We start from the raw sequence: 15723 nt of genomic DNA on the forward strand, positions 1-15723 counted from the left end.
GATGGATTAGAGTGGGCAAGAATGAACTACAGGAGACCAGTTAGAAAGACATGGCTGTCATCAGCCTAAGGGTGACAGAGGCCAGAATGAAGATGACAAAGTTACAAAGGGGTGGGAGACACTTAAATTTCAGCACTGAACCCAATAAAGTGTTATATGAAAAAAATAAAAAGGGAAGGAAGGAAGAGTGGGAGGGAGGGAAGAAGGAGAGAAGGAAGGGGAAAAGAAAAGTCTACTTGAAACGTCTACACTCCCCTTAAATAAGGCAACTGTTTGACAATTCATTTGGGCAGGATAAAAGTAATGACGTTGAGAAGAAAAACCAAAGGAAGGGTGATCTCAGTGCCCTGAGTTGCAAAACTCATTTTTGTTTTCTCAATAAATGATTGAATCTAGTTGTTTTCATGATTCCACAGTACCTAGGTGAACTTGGAGGTGGTTACTCCATATGTTTTTAACACTCCCCCTGGAGAGTGAAGGGGGAAAATTCCTACATTCTATTAGAAACCCCAGCCTACTGTTATTTTATGACTTATTTAAAGAAGTCCGTAAAAAAAAAAAAAAAATCAATGTCTGTGAATAGTAGAGTTTAACTTTTAGCTGTGAAGGCAAGACACCACAAGTCTGTTTCATGGGTAAATTTCCATGACGGTAAGGTCAAAAGATTAAAAGTCTTTGAAAAGATGGATCTTGTAGAGGCAGTGTTTACATTTAAACCATATGTATCATTCAAAGAAATTTAGGCAAACCTTCTTTCTCACATCGAGGTTTGTGACACATCCTGGGGTAATGGCTATGGATTTGGGGATGCTATACTGCCCTGTAGTCTTCCTCTCCCCTCCCCAGTACCTGAGCAGTCTTCCTATTTAAGAAACATCACTTTACTACTAGCAAAATGGAGTAGCCATATCTTTTTTGAGTTAATATTAAAATGATATGGAAAAACAATGCATTACCTTCACATTAGACCTATATAACCACCTTACAAACATAGTTTCCTCATTCACTCTTATTGTATCACTTAGACCAAAGAAAATTATTAAATTACTTAGCCCAAATATACACCTCCGTACACTTATTTGTTGTTTATTTTTCCATTTTTCACAATTGTATTGCTAGAAAATTACACAGAAGCCTACACAAAAATTCTCATGGGGATTAACATTTTAAATATTCTTTTAAATTTAAAAGGAAATGTTCCTTTAAAATATTCTCCTATTTTTAAAATATGTACTTTTTACCTGGGCAATGGTTCTGTCGGGACACCAGGATCTAATAAGGAGAAGACGTCTAAAGCAGTCTAGAGATTTATCATAGGCATTTGGAAGGGGTTCCTCCTCAGGGTTTTCCTTATCAAACCAAATTTTCCACATTTTCTCATTTCTCGATATCTGAAAATACCAGGGGATAAGAAAAGTGTCACACCACAGAAAAATCTTTCAGTAAGCATTCACAGATATTTTTCCTCTTTCTGACCATTCCAGGCATGTGTGAATGCTATTCCTTGAGTATTTTTTAAAATTTTATATCCTAGCACCAAAAAGTTGAGAGTCTAAAATCAAATGTGATTTGCTCTAAAGTCAGTCTGTACTAACACCAGCCTCCGGCTCCCTCTTAAAGGAGGGAGAGCCCTGGGTTGTGGAATTTCTTCTATGACTTTGTGGGAACAAATCTGCAAAGAATAAAGAAATCAATGGAAATTCATTTTCATTATTTTAAGGAAATCTGTTTTGCTCCATGAGATCCCTTATGATGAAGAACCAAGTCTCAGGCTTCCCTGGTGGCGCAGTGGTTAAGAATCCGCCTGCCAATGCAGGGTACATGGGTTCGAGCCCTGGTCTGGGAAGATCCCACACATTGGGAAGCAACTAGGCCCGTGCGCCACAGCTACTGAGCCTGCACTCTAGAGCCCTCGAGCCACAACTACTCAGCCCACGTGCCACAACTACTGAAGCCCGCTATCCTAGAGCCCGTGCTCCGCAACAAGAGGAGCCACTGCAACGTGCACCGCAACGAGGAGTAGCCCCCGCTCGCCGCAACTAGAGAGAGCCCGCGCGCAGCGAAGACCCAATGCAGCCAAAAATAAAATAAATAAATTTATTATTTTTTAAATTAATTAATTTATTTATTTATCTTTTTATTTTTGGCTGCATTGGGTCTTCATTGCTGTGCGCGGGCTCTCTCTAGTTGCGGCGAGTGGGGGCTACTCTTCGTTGCGGTGCACGGGCTTCTCACTGCGGTGGCTTCTCTTGTTGCGGAGCACAGGCTCTAGGCGTATGGGCTTCAGTAGTCGTGGCTCCCAGGCTCTAGAGCGCAGGCTCAGTAGCTGTGGTGCATGGGCTTAGTTGCTCCATGGCATGTGGGATCTTCCCGGACCAGGGCTCGAACCCATGTCCCCTGCGCTGGCAGGCGGATTCTTAACCACTGTGTCACCAGGGAAGTCCCAAAATAAAATAAATAAATTTATTAAAAAAAAAAAAAGAACCAAGTCTCATTCACTTATGTTTCCTCATTTCCCAGGACCATTCTTGGAACAAAAGAAGACATTTAATACATGTTTATTATTGAAGTCTCTTGGTCAATACTCTATTAATCTAGAGTAATTTGAAATACACCACTTAATATCAGCATTAAATGAATAATCACACTTGCTTCCTTTAGGCAATTGATAAAGGAAAAAAACACAGTCCATTATCACTTGAAGCTTAAAAAACCAAAGAGAGGCAAGCATTATATGGGCAAGCATCTCAAAATCATAGAATAAATCACATCGGCAGATAAACATGATCTTATGTTCTCTGGTATATTCCCTTTGATTAAAGTCCCAAGTGTAATCCTTGGAGATCTAATCAAAGGAAAAACCATTTGGGTTCATATTTAGAAAGTATCATGTAAGAATAAAAAAATAACCTCTTTCAATCATGAAAGACTACATAATATGGAGGGATTTCAGGTATAAAGTATAATCTCCAGAAGACAGCTACTTCAATAACTGATAATAGTCCAGGAAAGGTCACTAGGAGTCATCCCATGGGGGAACAAGCTAGAATGCATTAAAATCTCCCCCTCAAAAAGCTATTTAACCCAAAAGAATGGCTTATACCCTAATTACATGGCAATCACCAGGTGTAAGCCAAAACATAAAAAATACAGCAGAACTTAAGCTTCCAGTCAACTTAAACTGGCAAAGTCAAGAATGAGCATTAGGACAAATACCATATGATATCATTTATATGTGGAACCTAAAATATGATACAAATAAATTTATCTGTGAAACAGAAACAGACTCACAGACATAGAACACAAACTTACAGCTACCAAAGGGGAAAGGGGGTGGGGGAGGGAGAAATTAGGAGCTTGGGATTAACAGATACAAACTACTGCATATAAAATAGATAAACAACAAGGTCCTACTGCATAGCACAGGGAACTATAGTCGATACCTTGTAATAAACCCTAATGGAAAAGAATATATGTATATATATACACAACTAAATCACTTTCTTGTACACCAGAAACTAACGTAACATTGTAAATCAACTATACTTTAATGATTAAAAAAAAAAAAAAGAACCAGTGTTAAGACATTTTCTGGTGAAAAAGAGCCTTCATCTGGCAGCTGAAGAAAGCCACCTTACTGTCCATGCAGCTTCTCGCTGGTCATCAGATTCTCAAGAAGCTATTTCCTGGCTTGTCCCAATTCAACTTTCTATACCCAAGTTCCACAATACCAATATATACACAATTCATCAGGAACTTGCTGCTTATGAAAGGACAACGACTTCTAAAGATAAAAGGCCAGGTGTTTGTGTTAGATTTAGACCCAGATGCCTAGCTAAGGCACTATAACGAAGAGAGGAAGAAGAGAGAAACAAGAGGTAAGAATGGATGTTTATCACTTAGAGGAAGGGTGTTCTTATTACTTTTCATTTCATCTTTAGAAAGATGGCAAAACCTTTTAATCATATCTAATCATTTAATCTAATTGAATCTGTTTTCCCACTTACTTGTGGGTCTCTAATTGGTGATACTGACATACCATCCAGGTCAGCGTTGGTTAAACTTCCTGGGTAACTAATTTCTTCCTGCGAGACCAGCCTGCCATGGACGGAGTGTGCTTTATCAGAGTATGAGTGAGCGGTGAGGAAAGTCAAGCACTGGTCATACCATTTTAAGAGTGACAAAGAAATCTCTCTCTTCCCCAAGTAGTGTAGCCAAATGATAAATCAAGAAGCTGCTCACTGTGACGTTATCATAAGTTTACTCAAAGCACAAGTTACCTGATCAAGGACATCAGAAAACTGTCTAAGTTTGCTCAGTTCCACCAAATTCAGCCAGGTCATGTCCAGGATCCATTTAGATGGTTTAGGAGGACAGGCTTTCAAGTCCAACGAGGCACCACCTTTCAAGTTAAACATATTAAGTTATTAAATTTTTCTTTCTTTACTGTAAAACAATCTCTTTATAAAAAACTTTTGCTGAAACTATTTTAATATCAATTATTTTACTACCTGGACATTTATTAAACTCAGAAATAGAAATCATAGTGATGAACAAGCTTTAACATTTAATAAAGGAATAGATGATTTTAGAAAAACACATTTAAGGATCAATAATATAGCTTTGGATTTAGGTAAGTGGTGGATTCTGTCTTAGCTCCACCTGGCCAAGGTCTGGGACAAGCCAGCTCATCTGTCTGGAACTCTGTTTCCAAATATGTACAATGGGAATAATGAAGCCTAGGTGTTGTGCTAATGGCAGAAAATATATAAAGTGAGTGTAAAGCACTCAAAACAGGATTAAGGACAAAGCAGAGGGTCACTAAATGAGCAGCTATTGTCAGCATTAAGAATTGCCAAATATTGGCACAAGTTCATTTTAAGGAGAGAATTTATCTAGAAATGTTAGTAGCACTACCTGTGTTTGAAGGGTTCTCCTCTATAAATCAGTATATTAGTTACATCCATTTTGAGCACACCCAAGGGCCTTTTGCTATGTCACTTATTTTTCATCAATCTACCCACAACAAACATTTCCATTCGGTACTGACGCCTACCTTTTTGCTGATGATTTACCTAGGCTCACATAACTCATATAACTCTCACAGCGCCATAAAATAAATGACAGTTTAAAAAGTTATTGTTGCCTATCCCAGAAAAACTAAATGTGTGAACAATCATATTTTAAGTCAAAGAAAGAGTTAGCAAGTCTTCTATAGGATAAAATATACTGTTTAATAAATAACATCTATTAAAATGTTTCAGGGAAAATATGCTCTAACCATAATTCTTAGAAGGATATAACCAATCCATTTGGCTACAATCTTTTTTTGAACAGTGCAGGTCATAAACAAGTAATAATACTCAAGATATTTACTGAGCCAATCTCTACTTTATTCAGGTACCATGGACCCCACGAAATTGCTGTCTTTTGCCGAATCTATCTTAGTAGACGTCCAAGGTAAGTGGAACAAGAGGTAAGTGAAGCCATTTCAGTGAAAATATTAGCTCATAAAAGCAAAACAGATTGCTTGAACACCAGGAAGCAGTTAAAGACATAAGGACAATGCCACTGTGTTGAAAACTGTCACACCAATTTCCATAGAAACTGTCCATTTTCCAACAAACTGAAAAGAATAAGGTATTACCACAGGATTAGGGAGAAGCTTTTCATGGAAAAGAGTGTTCCTTGAAGCCAAAGATTATTCATTGTTTAACAGAGGGTAGCACTGTCATGAATATCTTGCCTGCCTCAAATGTGTACTTTGGGCAACAAAGAATGTTGTAATGGTAGGGAGTGGGGAACATATTCCTGGATAACATGGTACCAGATTAGGTGGACTTTTGATGAATAAACTGCTGGGATAGGAATAATTCAAAATAAATTCTCAAGATGATTGAGAATTATGCCAGTCCCTTCATCCCTCAAACCCTTGCTTTGGGAGAAAGAAGGTTTAAATCTTTATCATTACACTTTGTAAAAGTGAAACATGCTTACAATGATTTATACAAGTTGTACCTTGTATCGTGAAGTGGTATAACTAGGGCAGACTTAGAAAGTCATCCAGGCTGATGGTTTCCCTTCTTAGAGATGAGTACATTAAAAAATCAGCATCAAAACACTGTTGCTCTCTAAATAACATTTTCAAACAAGTGATTTTAAAGTCCTTACAGAAGGAGTTCATGTCATTGGGCAGCTTTCACCAACATAACTAACAAAGGGAAATCTTATGAAACTCTGTGTCCTAAAGGAGTACAAGAAATAAATAGCTGTTGAATGCCAAAGTCCCACAAAATCCTGTCCAACCTATGCAAGCCTCAGACTAATCGAAATAAACTAAAAAACTAAAGATAATATAACAATGCCTATCATCTGTTGAGCTATTCTATGTGCCAGGGTTTATATAAGTTGTGCGAATTCTCAATAATCCTATTATGTAGATTTGACTATCCTTGTTTCATAGCTGAGGCAACTGAAGCTTGAAAAGTTTAAACTGCTCAAAACCACTCATCCAGAAGGTGGCAAAGCCACTATTTTCCCTTAGAGTCTTCCCAACTCTAAATCCCACGTTTGTTTTGATCACGCCAAATAGTAACACACTTTACAGTATTTCTGGACACTATGTGCAATGTCATTTCCATAGAGAAATGCATCTCACGCCTGAATTGAGGGTGTCAGGAACAACTTTCCCACAGGAAGCTCCATCAGCTGCAGGACCAGAGTCACTGAGGCCAGAAATCATTTATATACGAAGGACTCGCTGAAGAAGGCAACTCTACACCTACATGCCCATCTAAGGTGATGTCTCACCAGACCATTCATCTTCCATGTGCTCTGATTTAGAAAACTTGGAACAAAAAGAAACCTAAGGGGCAAGGGTTCAACGTTTAGAAACAAGAGAGAGAAAGAGAAAGAGAGATCATCCACAAATCATAATTTCTGAGTTTTCAAGTCTAACTAAATGAGTCTTTATTGCTACCATAAGATACATAGATATAGATATAGTTATAGATGCATAAGCATATGTATATGAACATGAATATGCATTTGTGTATGTATAAGTATGACTCTGACCTACATACCCCCATGTGTGCCCTTCTCTACTGCCCCCACTGGGATCCTCTTCAAGTTCCTCTGCAAATCTACTCTCCATGTAGGTGAAGTCAATGAAAATCCACCCCTCCAAAGATAAAGTTGTGCCTTATCTTTAAAGATAAGCCTTTGTTTAGAAAGGTAGAGTAGATAAAACCATTTCGAGCCCAGCATCATTTCCACTGTTCCTTTAAATACTTTTTGTCCAGACATTCAAGAATGTGATAGCAAATGTGTGTTTCCCAGCGTTCCACGGCAGAGGGGACCTGTCTGTGATCAACGCTACAATAGATACAGAGGAAATATCCATGGGATGAGTGGCATGGTCACCTCACCCACTCTGCTCCAGCCGCCCTGGTTGCTTTGCTTTGCCTTCATCATAGGACGCCCTCTCCCACTAGAGGCATTGATGCCACCTCCTCAACCTTTAGCACTTTCTCTAAACATCCCCAGGACCAACATCCCCTGGTCCTTCAGGTCTTGGCCACCTGCCCATCTCTCAGGAATCCTACCCAATTAGAGATCCCATTAAATATCCCATTAAAATTTTTAAACCTTCCCCACTCCACATACTAAACATTCCCCAACTCCCTTATCCTTCTCCGTTTTTCCATAGTGCTTACTAGCTCCTCACATACTGCACAATTTACTTACTGGTTATTATGTTTCAAGTGCCTATTCTGTGTCCTGGCATGCAATAGTTGCCCAATAAATATTCATGCAATTAATGAACAAATAAAATATCTCAGACTTCCCTGGTGGCGCAGTGGTTAAGAATCCACCTGCCAATGCAGGGGACATGGGTTCGATCCCTGGTCCAGGAAGATCCCACATGCCGTGAAGCAACTGAGCCCTTGCGCCACAACTACTGAGCCTGCGCTCTAGAGCCCGCAAGCCACAACTACTGAACCCGCAAGCCACAGCTACTGAAGCCTGCATGCCTAGAGCCCGTGCTCCACAACAAGAGAAGCCACCGCAATGAGAAGCCTGCACACCACAACGAAGAGTAGCCCCCGCTCGCCGCAACTAGAGAAAGCCCGTGAGCAGCAACAAAGACCCAACACAGCCAAAAATAAAAAGATTAATTAATTAGTTAATTAATTTTTAAATGTTAAAAAAAATCTCACATAAATGCAATCTTCAATGAAATGCAAGGAAACTGCTATTGCTAAGAAAAAAATGCACAAGACCTTCACTATAATTCCTATATCTGCACCTGTGCACAATGCTTTCTATTCTAATATTGACCTTTAATAAGGGTGAGAAACTCTTCATGCTTGACTCGGTTCCTCTGCATGTCAATCTTTAGGGTAAGCAGCAGGGTGAACAGAAATTTGTGCTCCTCGTACAACCCCCGAGCCGTGTACTTATAAACCTCATAGGTCATGTGCTCAATGATATTAGCGATCCTCTTGCTTGTAATTGGGCTCTTGACAGACCTGGAGAAGAGAACATTTCAATCAGGCTTGTCCCACCGTTTTCAATTGTCCCTAAAAACAACGTCTTTAATGGAAAATAAGTAACTCTGGAGGACCAATTCTTATTTTTTACACATCAAGAGTAAGCCTCCTAAATCTAAAATAACAAGCACTCTCTCCACATGAAATAGCAGAATCCTCCATGTTGTCTGAATCAATTTTACCTGCGGAGTATTATCACTCACAACAATGTCTGGGGAATTTTCTTGTTTAACAGAAACTTGGGGAAACCAAAGGAATCGATCAGTGGATGAATAGTTGGTAGAGCTTTCTCTAAGCATAAAATGACAAATGAGAATGATTTGTTAACACACTGGTAATTACACTCAACTTAGATTTTAAAAAAAGAAGCAGCTTAGTTGCAAAGGGAAAATAAGTTATCAATGTAATGTCACCGTTCTAACCCACAGATACAGAATTCAGCTTGGCTTCCTGAGTACAGACGTACCTGGCTAAGGAAAGGTCAAACAAGCCAAGAAACTGGCGGAGCGAAGTCTGATACATCTCATTAACCAAGCACATCTCCGTGATGAGGAAGTAGAGGATGCTGCCCCGGGTAGCAACTAAAAGACAAAGAGCAACGTTGCACTTGCTATGAGCGCAGAAAATAAATGACCCACGCACAGATCAGTCTAAACGCTAAATGAAACAAGTTTTATTTGTACGTCTTAGCAATGACTGTCTACCAACAATGGGAGTCTAGAGCAATGTCATCATATATATTTAATTCTTCTTTGTAAGCTTTGAACAAGTAGTCTGCTATTTGGGTTCATTAAATGATACTTTCTGTTTTAGAATCTCTAGATCCCTTATAAATACATTTTATTACACTTTTTCATAGGTAGAAAAGACAAACGGTGGGACAGCATGGGTTGTATTGTAATATCCAGCAAACTGTGTAGGCATTGTTAAGGACCTCATTCTTAAGCTCCATGAGGAAGCCCTGACTAACCTTGGCCTCAAGTTGGTAAACCAAGGCATCGCAAAGATGACACCCCTGACTCTCCACCAGTAGATATTGTTTCAATTATTTTTCCAGAAGGCATGCTAAATTACTAAAGGAAATTGAATTCTTTTAGCAGGTTCCCTTTATAACCCATGAACAACACTGATTTGCTGATCTGTGGATAAGGCTGAAGAGTTCCCATGAGACCAGAGAACTACCTGGATTCATGGGAACTCTACAGGACTACAAACAAAATACAGGCTTATTGTTATCAAATGATAAACAACTAGTGAACGGCCCACAAATGCAGCACAAATTCCTCAGACTTCACTAGTTTGCAGTCGGATGTCTTTAATAATTCTCCTCTCTACTTTCCGGTTTAAAAATAAGTTCACAGGAACCTTAAAGAATTTGCCAATAACATGAATTATAAGCACCTAGAAAATTTACACCATTATAAAATTTCTTCATCTCAATTTTACTGAATATTTAAAGAAATGCCACAAAACACAAATGGCCACCCCACGTTGCATAGTCGTTTTCGTAACATCCTTACTTCAATTTCTCTAATTCTCATTTCTCACTTCATTTTCCTGTGACATTCGTCTTTCATTACCAAACTCACCAGGTCTATATTCCTCCCGGGCTGAGTTAATTTGAATTTCTGTCTCAGCTGAAATTTCCAGCTTCTGTGTCACCTCCTCGGCTGTCTTTTTTGTGTTACTCAGCACAAGGATGAGACTCTCATCTTCCACCAGGGACCCCTGGGTACTGGTCAGACGGTAAAGCAAATTATCTTCCAGCTCCTTCATTCTCCTCTTGTTTGCAGTTACAACTTCCATGAGATGAGTTCTTTCCTTCTCCAGTTCCTGTTAATTTGCATAAATATATTTTCTTCTTAATGAACACCTATGGTTTGGCCATTCCTTAAAAAGTTTACCTATGGAGCTGCTCTCGAGTTCCTGTACTGTGGTTGTCATATTTGACTGCAGGAAATACGGACATCAAAATTAGAGGAGGAGAATTAATGGAGGAAAGAAGAATTGGTGGCAAACAATGTAAAATGTGCTAAAAATATTACCAGTATTAACTATTTACCATCTATTTATTTCCTAAAGTCAACTCATTTTTAAGGGACTTCTGTGATCATATTTACTCCTGTTTTGAAACTGAAATTTATTTGAAGACAATATATGCGTCTCAGATTAAATACATTTACCTCTGTTTGGTTTCTTGTTTAAAAGAGCTCTATTGTTGTTTGAATGTGATTATTCTCAACTTTTGTGTTGAAATAGTATCCAACTCTGTGACAAGCAAGTGTCCGAAAGTTAGGCAAGCAAACTGCGCTGCTGCTGCAGGTACATTTAAATTGAAAAATCATCTTGACCTGAAAAGAAAAGATGCTGTCCTCTCCAAGAGAACGGACGTTCTGAATCCTTCCTAAAAGACCTTTACGGGTAGCTGGGGAGAGAATGGCTTTGGAAGATTATTGCCCTTAATGGCTATTTCTTCCTTTTGGTAGTTTGGAGAGGGAGAGACAGTGAAAGAGAAGGAAAGAAAAGATGGGGCTGGTGAGGGTGAGGGAAGGGGGAAACAGCCATGACACTCAACAAGCCAAGGGCAGCAGGAGACCCAGAGGCTGGGAGATGCTGCCAGCACCAAGTCAAATTGTACATGAAAGTCAAATTGTTTCATGAGAGACTCTAACTTGAAGTTAATAAAAGATTCAAAAGAGGACCAAAATGTTCATTGCAGCTCTATTTACAATAGCCAGGACATGGAAGCAACCTAAGTGTCCGTCATCGGATGAATGGATAAAGAAGATGTGGCACATATATACAATGGAATATTACTCAGCCATAAAAAGAAATGAAATGGAGGTATTTGTAGTGAGGTGGATGGAGTTAGAGTCTGTCATACAGAGTGAAGTAAGTCAGAAAGAGAAAAACAAATACAGTATGCTAACACATATATATGGAATCTAAGGGGAAAAAAAAAAAAAGGCCATGAAGAACCTAGTGGCAAGACGGGAATAAAGACACAGACCTACTAGAGAATGGACTTGAGGATATGGGGAGGGGGTGGGGTGAGATGTGACAGGGTAAGAGAGTGTCATGGACATATATACACTACCAAATGTAAAATAGATAGCTAGTGGGAAGCAGCAGCATAGCACAGGGAGATCAGCTCGGTGCTTTGTGACCACCTAGAGGGGTGGGACAGAGAGGGTGGGAGGGAGGGAGATGCAAGAGGGAAGAGATATGGGAACATATATATATGTATAACTGATTCACTTTGTTATAAAGCAGAAACTAACACACCATTGTAAAGCAATTATACTTCAATAAAGATGTTTAAAAAAAAAGGATTCAAAAGAGGAAAAGACAATGAGGAAATAGAATTTAAAATTTGAAGAGAAAGATACGCATTAGCAAGTTTGCTTGAAAAGCTTTCTAAATATAGTGTCCATTGACAAGGTACCTATGCTTACCTGCATTACTAAAGTTACGCACATTTCAGTATAAATACAATATGGGGAAACGAAGGTTAAATGCAGGTGACTTGAACAGGAAAGCACGGTCAGCAGTTCCAGTTGTGCGGGTACCTGGGCATGTGAAACCAAGCTCACACTGCTAGAGCAGCTTCAGAAAGGTAAATACTCAGTTAGGTATTCTGGATATGGCTCAGCAGGTTTTGTAGATTCTACTCCCTATCGAGAAAACTAGAAATCTAAAGTTACATGCAGTGATGAATCACACGAAATCATATAAAACATAATGGGACTATTCATTAATTACGTGATTATTTACTTTCTTTCTAATATAACATATAAATTACTTAATAGTTATGCTCCAAGGATTTTTTGGTTTATTGATACATTCTCCAACTCTTAGTACAATGTCCGATACATAGTAGGCTCTCAGTATTGCCCGGTGAATGATTAAATGCTATCCCCCTTTTCAAACTGATAAACTGAAACACATTAGTGTACCAGAAAATCTAGTCATGTCTTAGTGCCAGAAATACAGACATGAAAATTCTCCCTGTGTTAACAAAAACCATGAAGTTAAAAATAAAGGTCATGGTAGCAAAACTGCATGAAGGCAAAAAGCAAAGAGCACTGGCCTCTGCTTTACGTTCCAGCTAGTTAATCACCATTGGTTGAACAGTTATGGTGGGTGAGACCCTACCAGGCTCCCAACTCATGCTCTGAGCACAGTGAGTCAGGTCCGGGAACATTCTAGAAAAAAGAAAAATTCCCTCTTCAAGCAAAACAAAAGCTCAAACTTGCATCAATTCTTAATTCTTTGAGATACAGCAATGCAATTAAGACCTGCTCTTACTGTCTTTGCTTCCATGTGTTATTTGGTTACATTTGAAAGCTTCCTTACTGGTCATTTTATTTTTTTTTTTTAACATCTTTAGTGGAGTATAATTGCTTTACATTACTGTGTTAGTTGCTGCTGCATAACAAAGTGAATCAGCTATACATATACATATATCCCCATATCCCCTCCCTCTTGCATCTCCTTCCCACCCTCCCTATCCCACCCCTCTAGGTGGACACAAAGCACCGAGCTGACCTCCCTGTGCTATGCAGCTGCTTCCCACTAGCTATCTATTTTACGTTTCTTAGTGTATATATGTCAATGCCACTCTCTCACTTCGTCCCAGCTTGCCCTTCCCCCTCCCGGTGTCCTCAAGTCCATTCTCTACGTCTGCATCTTTATTCCTGTCCTGCCCCTAGGTTCTTCAGAACCTTTTTTTTTTTTTTTAGATTCCATATATATGTGTTAGCATATGGTATTTGTTTTTCTCTTTCTGACTTACTTAACTCTGTATGACAGTCTCTAGGTCCATCCACCTCACTACAAATAACTCAATTTCTTTTTATGGCTGAGTAATATTCCATTGTATATATGTGCCACATCTTCTTTATCCATTCATCTGTTGATGGACACTCAGGTTGCTTCCATGCCCTGGATATTGTAAACAGTGCTGCAATGAACATTGTGGTATATAACTCTTTCTGAATTATGGTTTTCTTAGTGTATATGCACAGTAGTGGGATTGCTGGGTCATATGGTAGTTCTGTTTTTAGTTTTTTAAGGAACCTCCATACTGTTCTCCATAGTGGCTGTATCAATTTATATTCCCACCAACAGTGCAAGAGAGTTCCCTTTTCTCCACACCCTCTCCAGCATTTATTGTTTGTAGATTTTTTGATGATGGCCATTCTGACCAGTGTGAGGTGGTACCTCATTGTAGTTTTGATTTGCATTTCTCTAATGATTAGTGATGTTGAGCATCCTTTCATGTGTTTGTTGGCAATCCCCTTACTGGTCATTTTAATTCATTTATTTACTAGATAATAATCTCATATTTGAGATAAGTGACATTTAATGGTTACTATAAAATTCCTTTCCATGGGCAGTTATAATAAATGCACTCACAATATGGTTACACTAGGAAACAAAGTGATAATAAAATTAAATGGAAATAATTCAAATATTTTTTATTGCCATATTCTCAAATTTTACACACTCTTGCCATATTCTTAAATTTTACACACTCTCATTATTGTTTCTGAGTTCCTAAAGGTAAGCCTGATAAAAGTGCTCACATGAAGACAGGGAAGGAAAGTAAAGCAGTGAGAAGAGTGAGCATTTTGACATCAGGAAGACACGTTTAAATTCTAACACCCAGGACTTATTAACTGCATGACCTTGGCCATGTTATGCAAGTCTTTAAGCCTCAGTTTCTTCATCTGCAAAATGGACATAAAACAGCTCAGAGAGTGATTGTGAGGATATCATTAGCAAAGAAGCTCAAAACCAGTGACTGGATCATGACAGCTGCTCAGAAGACGTCTCTTCTCTCTATCCCCTCCCTTCATTCATTTCCAGCATGGATTTTTCAGATGCATTGTAATATTTATTTGGAAATGAGTAGTTTGAAAAGTAAAATTATAAGTTGGTATAAAATAAATCACACTTTAGAATTTCACGTATCATTGTAAAAGCATAATAAAGGAGCTGAAAGGGATTTTTTTTAAAGGAGAACTTTCTAATCTTGCACTTACAATGCTAAGGATGCATGCTTTCATGTCTGCTGGAGATGAGAGCATGGGCTATCAAATCCCAAATCTGCACCAAGTCTTACTGAGCCTTCCTGCATAAGCCTTCCTCCATTTTTTCCCAATTACATAGCAATTGCCCTAATCTAGGCTTTAATTATTGCTCGGGGGACCACACTAACCATGACTGGTCCCCCCGCTGATCTTCTGCTCTGCCATCACCCCCTTTTCTGCTCCTTGTCATTGAGGGCTCTCCCTTTACTATTTGGAAAGGTCCAAAATTTTCAACATAGTTTGCAAAACCTGTTACAACCTACATTTCCAATCTCATCTCCACTTGAGAACTACAGGATTGAGACTAAAATTATGCCTCCATGTTGCTTATGAAAACCATTATTAAGAAAATAAACACACTTATTAGTAATACATACAATAAGGTACAAATTATTCCTTTCCTGATTTTAAAGATAGTAAGTAAAAGCTTGAACATTATTGAGTTGATTATGGTCAATTTAATGTCACTGTTAACAACATTAATTAAATAAAATTGTCAATTAAAGAAATGCTTATATTCCCAAAGGATTAAAATAAGGCTAAGGAGTACATTTCCCCCATAGTTTGAAACTGATGAAATAATATACTCTAAAGTAAATACTACAACCTAAAGTAATATTTGGAATTCCAAAAGCAAATTATTCATTAAATAGCACACCAGTGGCCAAACAGTAGAACAGAACAATAGTTATGGGGCAAAGAAAGATACCTCTGAAAGAAAATAGAACAATTGCTATTTGCTTTTCATTTGAGATTTGAAAATGGAAAACCTACTTTGGGATAAGGTTTTAGGCATATTTTCATTTGTATGACAGATTTAAACATATTTCTGTTGAACTACAACTTTAGTTCCATAATATAGTTCTTTTACAAATTAATACGAAGGGGCAAAGTTAATCAAAATAATTTTGTCTATTTTTCCCACCAAAGGGATTATCTCTTAGCACACACACACACACACACACACACTCACACACACACACAGACACACACACACATTTGTGCTATGTATTCTATATATTAAGACCACAACATAAAAATTTTATATAAACTGTGATAATGTGAAAAGTATCCCT

At 38.4% G+C, this 15723-nt stretch overlaps 1 protein-coding gene across 10 annotated transcripts in view; it reads right to left on the bottom strand.

Moving 5' to 3' along the window:
* Positions 1–15723, bottom strand: part of DNAH5 (dynein axonemal heavy chain 5) — a 323695-nt gene that overhangs the window by 25662 nt on the left and 282310 nt on the right. For all 10 annotated transcript variants that reach the window (XM_082382596.1, XM_082382595.1, XM_082382592.1 and 7 more), the window contains 5 exons: positions 10142–10385; positions 9019–9133; positions 8341–8531; positions 4281–4402; positions 1242–1391 (listed from right to left, as the gene is read on the bottom strand). In XM_082382596.1, the coding sequence (XP_082238722.1) occupies positions 1242–1391; positions 4281–4402; positions 8341–8531; positions 9019–9133; positions 10142–10385 (822 nt within the window). The remainder of the gene's footprint in view (positions 1–1241; positions 1392–4280; positions 4403–8340; positions 8532–9018; positions 9134–10141; positions 10386–15723) is intronic.

This window comes from Balaenoptera borealis, assembly GCF_965194805.1.
Source record: "Balaenoptera borealis genome assembly, chromosome: 2".
NCBI lineage: Eukaryota > Metazoa > Chordata > Mammalia > Artiodactyla > Balaenopteridae > Balaenoptera > Balaenoptera borealis.